Source organism: Nansenia antarctica (assembly GCF_963989245.1).
Source record: "Nansenia antarctica genome assembly, chromosome: 1".
Classification (NCBI taxonomy): domain Eukaryota; kingdom Metazoa; phylum Chordata; class Actinopteri; order Argentiniformes; family Microstomatidae; genus Nansenia; species Nansenia antarctica.
The window spans coordinates 32,032,015-32,040,404 of NC_137674.1; the positions used below are offsets into that span (position 1 = coordinate 32,032,015).

Genomic DNA, 8,390 nt, shown 5'->3' on the forward strand with positions numbered 1-8,390 from the left:
AGCTCCTTCAGTAGGTGTGGCTATGGTAACGGGGATGAAGGCTAGCCAGCAGCAGTAGCCTGCAGGACTCGAGGTCTGGAGCTGCAGAGCGGCTGTTGCTTTGGTGGTGACGGACTGTCGGATTAGGGGCTTGAATGGAAGAAGAAGAAGAAGGGTTTTGTACGTCAAGTTCAAGGGGATATATTGAACGAGTAGAGGGTCGTGAGAAAGTGTAAGATTGTTACGGTAGCGGTCATTGCAAAACGAGGAAGGGGAGGAAGTGGTTGTTGGTTGTGTTGTTGCGCTCAAAACAACCAAGCCATTGATTGACCTGCTAGGGAGTTCGGTTGGTATGTGTTTTGAAGGTTTTTGAGAGGAGAACTAGTTAGGTGGGGGGAAAATGAAGATCATGGAAAGAAATGTGATGCGTTTGGCTGCTGTTCAGCACCTCCGCACTGCGTATGGAATAAAGACCAAGAACTGGAACAAGAATAAAGGCAGACGCAGCAGCTGCAAGTTGACAGCCAGCCAGGCGGTAAGTATATCCAACACACCGCTGTACACCCTCATTACATTATTGTCCTTGCTCTAATGCATTTCTTTTTGGGTAGGGATTTTTGCGGTATTTTTTTAGACGGGTAGTGACACATGCCAACGAATAACATTGTAAACAAAACTATGGCTGATACTAGTTAGTTACAGAATAGAGACCAACCAGTCGAATTAATTTGCATATAAAGCACTCTCACCCCCCCCCCCCCCCCCCCCCCCCCGACGCCATTTGTTAGCATGTCATTGTTAGTCACCCATGTCATTGTAATTGTTTATTTAGTCCGTCTTTCAGGATGGAACTGTTAAGATTTGTCACACTTTTGCTTTCACAATTGTTTTGCTATAAACATAAAACACCCATTCAACAGATAGTATCATGTGTTGCACTAGGTAGTCTAACCAAAAAGCTTGCAAAAGCATTCTTAGTGGTTGTTGATGTCTTGTTGAAGTTTAACATCAAAAGTTAATTGTAAAGTAAATGTTTAGTGCCTGCATTGATAATTTAAAAACAAAGGAGGAATGGCAATAGAAGACATTATACATTATGTCTTCCACCTATTATTATTGAGGAATAAAGTGTAAACATTATAAGCACAATTTCATAATTCACGTAGTATTGCAATATAAATAGAAACAGGAAAATACCTATTTTCTCCCCGGGCAAGTAGGATAATTAGGTTTAAGAGTCAGTTTGAAACAGTACAATCAAATTCATCCATTCACTCCATGGTACTTTACTGGCAAACAAACCTTATGTAATATAAGGCACAGGGCTCCTGATTATACAGGCTGTTGTTTTTCAAAGGCACAGTGAGTGAAGCAGAAGCTCCCATATCCAGCTATTTCCTCTCAACAACATCTGTTGGAATGTTTGGCACTTGGCAAGCACACCTCAGACTCAGAGTGAACCAATTTGATCAGGTGACATTTTAAGACAAAACTCTACACAGCCTCAGGCACCGGAATGTCTAACCGTTGTAAAGATGTTGTTATGGCGCTCTGCTGAATCGACAGGGCCAAAACAAACAATCAAATCACATGTTAAGACTTGACTGTCCTATGCTCAGTTACTGCTGTGGGGAAGTTTGGTAGTTTGATTGATAGGCTGACAAATCAAACGTTGTAGCTAGTTACATGGATGATTAAACCAACATTGCTGATCTTTTTTTTTCCCAGGTGAAAGTTTTCGGGGTGCCACTGGAGAGCCTACCACAATATAATGTTGAATATGGGAGCGCACCTCAGTAAGACAGCTATCCCTCTTCAAGAATTACACAACTACAAAACATGCTTATTTTCACTGCTTATTTTACTTTATTCTATTATTGTGATTTTGCTTTCTGCTGCTATTGTTGATTTAGTTGATTTTGTATCCTGCTTTATTCTATTATTGATTTTGTATTCTGCTGTAATGCCAATGTCGAAGAACCTGAACCCCAGAATGTTACTCTGTGTACCCGTACATTGACGTAATAAAAGCAATTTTGATTTTGATTCTGATTCATTTTCCATTTCAATGTTTTCTTTAACCTATCCTGTTACTTTCTCAGGTTTCTGGTGGATGCGTGTACAAGTCTAATGGCGCATGTGGACACAGAGGGCCTGTTCAGAAAGTCAGGTTCCATTGTTCGTCTGAAAGCACTCAGGGTGAGTGATCGCCGGGGTCGACCTTGCTTTGAATAGGGGGGGGACCTTGACTGAGGTCTAGTTCAACACAGTGCACCATTGTTATGTCTCTCCAGGCAAAGCTGGATCTGGGTGAGGAGTGCCTGTCCACTGCCCTCCCTTGCGACGTGGCCGGTCTCGTGAAGCAGTTCTTCCGCGAGCTTCCGGAGCCTGTTCTGCCCACAGAGCTGCACGACTCTTTCCTCAAGGCCCAGCAGCTGCCCACCCAGGAGGAGAGGACCTCTGCCACCATGTTGCTGTCCTGCGTGCTGCCTGACAGAAACCTCAGCATCCTGCGTTACTTCTTCAACTTCCTCCGTGATGTGTCTGAGAGGTGCAGTTTCATCACATTCATAATAACAACAACACAAACAACAACAAAAACCTATTAAACCAAGTATTTTCTTTGCCATTTAATTGTCTACATTTTTACCGTAAGACTTAATTTCCCCCCTGATTTTGTTTGTGTTTGTCTCAGGAGTGCTACAAATAAGATGGACAGCAGTAACCTGTCTGTGATCCTGGCTCCCAACCTCCTGCACTCTGGAGACACCGCAGAGAAGATGAACGCCAGCACGGAGCGCCGCCTCAAGCTTCAGGCGGCTGTGGTCCACTGTCTCATAGAGAACGCTCAGGACTTCGGTACGACTTGAGTCGTCTCGTCAATCATCTGTTGTTGTTTTTTAAGGGTTAAATTGATTCTCCATGTGGCCTGGGGTGGTCCAGTGGTCTAGCACTGCGGTCTACAATTCACATATATGCCCATGTCGCCATGGGTTCGAATCCGGCCCATGCCCTGCTGACATGGCCTCTTCTTCTTACTTTCCTGTCTATCTTCACTAACTCTATCCAATAAGATGAAAAATATGAGTGGGACTGCCACACTCAGAAAAAACACTAAACAAACAACTAAACAATTTCAACCCCAACACGTTGAAATTGATTCTCCATAGCGCTCAGTGTGGTGTTGTGTCTTTGTTTTGCTAGGTGTGGTACCTCCCTTCCTCATGGAGAGGGTCCCAGCCATGTTGGGCTGTGACGCCGGGGTTCTCTCTCCTGGCCACGACGGGCTAGAGGAGGTGGACGCAAACTCTGGGATGAAGAGGAGGTGTAGACGCAGTTTAGGAGGTAAAACACTTGAAAAACTGGGTAGATTATGTTTGTGTCCACAGTAGAATGACTTCAGTCAATGTTGTGATGCTCTGTGATGTTAGGAATGACAGATTGTCCAATAATGTGGTTTTATTTCAGTAAACGTCCTTAACGGCCATGTTGAATTTCAAAGTATGGAATGGTTTTGTCTCGCATTGCAGATGTGGTCAGTGGAGCTCTGAATAAGTTAACTAATAGAACACCCACAAATACCCCCCAGTCAGACAGATTTGGTAGGTATTCAGGTTAGGTTGCGCCTCCTGTCGTCTACTGAGCATATTGCCCCATAGCTGTTCATTTCATCCAGCTCGCATCAAGAAAACACCTGCTTGACTCAAGGATGTACAAATCCAACTCTAATCTCAAATTTACCGCCGATTGATGTTTGTCCGATTTTGTTTGCGCTTGCATAGTCAATTAGTAGCACAACTGCCATGTCAATGCTTTTTGCCAATGCCTTTCCAATTAGACTATTATTTGAATGAACTAATGAAAAGATGCCTGCCCAAATAGGCTTGCCTGCCCAAATTGGCTTGTTTACTCTTTGCCTGTGTGCTTTTCATTGACTCTAATCTTCTCCATTATTGCAAATCAAGAGTATTTGCTCATTGTCTCAGTTGACCTGTCTGAATGAAAGAATTACTTTTGGACAGCGATTCAAACTGACATGTCTAATCCTGAGCTTGTTTGATCCTAAATTAGTTTGATCTTAAATCCGCTCATGATTTTTCCCAGTCTTTTCTTCTGCAACTCCTGTGATTATGACTCCAAGCATCAAGAGAAAACTTCCTTTGGAATCTGGTCAAAGTTATGGGTTCTCTAACAAGAAACGGAGATCCATCAAAAAGAACCTGGGTTTGGAGTTACTGCCGAATGCTCTGTTCGGTGGAAGCTCTACCCCCGGATCAGGTATAACTTGACAAATGATTGTATTAAATGTGGGCCTTTCCTATCAACCGAAAAAGTTTTTGTTTTCATATTTCATTTGGTATCATACTACTTTTATTGACCTTATTTGACATTATTTGTCCTTGTTTTTGGTGTCCAGCCTCTCTGGACCCCAGTGCAGCAGGTCACCTGGACTCCTCCCAGAACGCTGTGACACCTGGGAGGGCCACCAGGCAGTCAGCCAGCACTTCAAGAAGAAAGAGCAAACGTCTGAGCCACCGCCATGCTGTCCACAGGTACACACGCCCTCAGCACACACCCTCAGGTACACATACCCTCACCGCCATGCTGTCCACAGGTACGCACGCCCTCAGCACACACCCTCACCGCCATGCTGTCCACAGGTACACACACCCTCAGTGGTCTTTCAGCATAGCCGTAAATCCTTACACCCCACTAAAGGTCCATGTCCACTTTAGATAGTGATCTGAAACCTCAATGTATGACGTCTGAAACTATATGTTTCTGTATTTCAGAGTGGAGTCAGGGAAGGCTGGCTGCTTTTCTCCCAAAGTGACCAAGACAGAAGCAGTGCGCAAGTCCCTGCGCCTGCGCTTCAGTCTGGGAAAGAGCAGCAGAGAACCTGTAAGTCTCAACGAAGTCACCGAATGACCTTGCACTCTGTCTGCTCCTCAGATGGGTGTTTGAGATCAATCACCTCCTATTGACATTATTATTATTATTAATAATAATACATAATTGTATTAATCAGAATTAATCATTTGCATTTATTATGCATGGGTGGTGCAATTGTAAGGTTAGGTACAATGTTGCACAATAGCACTTTCATATGGTTTAATGCCTAATCTCCTAATTCTATTGGTGCCTTTACATTTTGGATTAACTGCTTTAATTGTTTGTCTTTTTCAGTTTATGACATTTGGCACTTAATGGTTACTTATCAAATAATGCATGCTCGGTTGATCGATGTAGAGATTCTGTAAACTTTTACACAACTCTAAAGGTGGTAATTCCTGGAATAATGCATATGTTTTATAACATTGGATGGAATGTTGATACTGATAAGATTGTGAACCGTAACATGTTTACTTACAAAAATAATATATTTATAACCAAGTGTTATATCTGCCCAAACCGTACTACATATATCCTGGTTTGGGTTTTTTAATGAAATCAGTCATTTTCAAATGCATCATACTGATATGTATATTTGCTACTTAATAAAATGAAATTGACCAACCAGTAAGTCCCTTATCGTATTTATTCTGAGTAACGTTACCAGACTCAGAACTTTTCATTTGATTAACATTTATCTAGGACCTTTCATATAATTAACACTGTTAGACCCATCCTTTTGATTTTTAAACTGAATAAGGTCTGAAAAGGCTTTAGTGTAATGTTACATACGTGAAGTGTCAAAAGTAGATACCTTCATCTCAGTGTCATTTCTCATTCCATGCTGGTGATGAAGGGATCTGAGAACATCGGTTGGCGCCTTGCCACCCAAGACAACACCAGCAGCTTTCGCTTCACCAAAGACACTGAATTTAGCCCGGCTGCTTTGCGAATCAAGAGTGCCTCCAAGGGTCAGTAACTTTATTTGGTTTATACATAAGTGACAGCAGCTGGTGAAAGCGGGAACAAGTCGGCAACCGACCAAATGTTTAGACTTTTATTCTGAAAAATGTTAATAAATGTCAACAACGTTGAAAATGGAACATTTTCAGAATAAAAGTGAACATTTGGTCGGTTGCCGACTTGTTCCCGCTTTCACCAGCTGCTGTCACATTAATCTCTTTGTTTTTAAGTTAGTGATAAAGTAATGCAATAGATTCCTACTATAAATAATGATGGAAGTCTTCTCCTGTCTACTGCATCACAGGCTCCAAGTTCATCAGCAAGTCTGAGGATAACCTGCTGACCCCCCAATGTGACCTGAGAACCCACCGGTCCTCCTGGAACGGTGCGACGACCCCTGGTGACGCCCAGGCCTTCGGTGGGGGCGGTTCCTTCACCGATACCCCCATGAACATGTGCCTGAAGAACAACTACTACTCTGAGCCTGCCATCGTCACGGCCAAGCCTCCTCCAGTGGCCGGCTTCCCCAAGAAGCTCTGCTGCGCCTCTAGCGCAGAGAGCCTGGAGGCCGAGGAGGGCTCCTTCAGCCAGACCCAGGCCCAGACCGGCCCCACCCTGCTCAAGATCAAGAGAGCCTTCACAGAGTCTGGCAGCGACCTGCGAGCAGTCATACAAGACCACCACCGCAGCGCTCCCTCTGACAAAGAGGGCAAGCCAAGACCGCCTGAGAACAGCCAAGCCTTAGGTTTGATGCTTCCACCTGGACCTCCTTCTTCCCTAAAAGCTGCGTCACTCGACAAAGATAGTTCAAGCGTTCCGACGCCACAAAGGCGTATGGCTGACGACCAGAACATCACGTTCGGTCAGATAGAATTCGTCCCCATGTCTCCCTTGCATATAGACAGCGCCCTGTTTGATTTGGCCGTGTGTGGAGAAGGCAGTCCGTACAAGTCGGACAAGGCCGGTGAAGGGTCTCTGTGTGCCGGTGGCGGCGCTGACGCCTCTGTGGTGGGAGAGGCGGGGACTGAGGTGGAGCAAGTGAACCGCCACAGCAGGCTGATCGACGCCCTAGACATCCAGAGTCCTGCACGCTTCAACCTCGGCATCTCCTCTGGGGTCCAGTCCACCCCGTACAGGGCCTCTGGGCTGTGGCACGCCGAGGAGCTGAGCACTCCTCTGCCAGGCGCTTCTTCTGAGCCAGGAGAAGTACATGGTGACGACGATGCTGCCGCTGCATTTCCAGAGATCTGTGCCAAAAAGCAGCAGCAGCCGCCACAGCAGCAACATCAGCATCAGCAGCCGGAGGATGAGCAGCCCTCCCCAGGCACTCTTGAGATCCGTAGACTCCGGGTGGCCGAGCACATCCAGCGCTTCAACAAGCTCACCCTGTTCTCTCCCAAATCTAAGGTGTCGTTGGTCCGGTCCCCCCTCAAGTTCCAGCGTACCCCTGTCCGCCAGTCTGTCCGCAGGATCAACTCCCTGCTGGGCGACAGGAGGCCCGTGCGGGCCGCGAACGCTGCCGCTACACCTAGCCAGAGCACCCCTGTGGTAAAGGCAGTGAGCCTGGAGAGCGGACTCTTTGCTGCGGAACAGCTCCGGCCCTACCAGGACCAGGGAGGCCCTCCACAGGACGACACAGGCCGCTCCGCCAAAAAAAAACGCCCTCCGGTTCCGCCCAAGAAGTCGGCAAGCCTGGCCCGCAAACCCAGGCCCTGCGCCTTGGGCGACGTGACCAACAAGGTTCAACCTAAGGCTGACGGAGAATCTCCGCTCGCCAGTAAGGGTGGTCCGGGGGAGCCCCAGAAGTCCGTCGTACAGCAGGCGGCTGAGAAGGACGCGTGTCGCTACAGAGGATCCCCAAGGAACCCCCTCAACCTGGTCCAGGTCCGGCTTCTGTCTGCTACCAAGCCAATAGATCTGTAGTAGAACTCTCAACTTCTGCCCTCATCCCTTTATACTATGCACATATCTTAGCCTGGACATAGACTGTAAGACTTCAAAAACCATCCCCCCCTCATTGTTTGTTTACAAGGGTTTAATTTATTTTGATTCCGAGATGCTGTTTTCTATTCAGTTGTGATTGAGGGTTGACTGAGGTATGGGTGATGTGGTTTTTTCTACTGTTGCATTGCCGTAACTTGTTTTACTTTAGAAAGCAAAGTTCCGTATTTGGTTTAAGAGGAGCGTTGCAAATATGTTGCAACACATATCATGAATGAATGAATGAGATGTAATGCTATGTGTCGTGTCAGACTGTAGTGTGAAAGCCAAATGATGAACGGTTGGTTGGATAGCTGGAAGTTTTTGAGTTGAACTTTTTATATTTGCTTTTATTTATATTTCTTTGGTCCTCATTTGGTACAAATCTGTGAAGAAAAAAAAGGATAGGAAATAGAACAAAACCTGAAATTGTCTTATTTTTTCAAAATGTATTTTGGGGGTACTTTATTAAATGAGTGTTCAGTAAACATGTTAAAAGATTGAGTCACTTTTTAGGGGGGATTTTAATGAACAAACGAAACCGTGTCGAGCAGTATTGATTTTATTCACTTCTG

The 8,390-nt window shown here is 45.5% G+C and overlaps 1 protein-coding gene across 1 annotated transcript; it reads left to right on the forward strand.

The window, feature by feature from the left end:
- Positions 1-379: 379 nt before the first annotated feature.
- On the forward strand, positions 380-7,758 carry arhgap11a (Rho GTPase activating protein 11A; the record flags this gene model as incomplete). Its single annotated transcript, XM_080532195.1, has 12 exons — positions 380-514; positions 1,708-1,775; positions 2,082-2,178; positions 2,274-2,530; positions 2,675-2,838; positions 3,184-3,324; positions 3,510-3,581; positions 4,084-4,257; positions 4,397-4,532; positions 4,773-4,881; positions 5,729-5,843; positions 6,140-7,758. 12 exons carry the CDS (start codon positions 380-382, stop codon positions 7,756-7,758), a joined length of 3,087 nt encoding a protein of 1,028 aa, XP_080388321.1.
- Between the last annotated feature and the right edge of the window lie 632 nt (positions 7,759-8,390).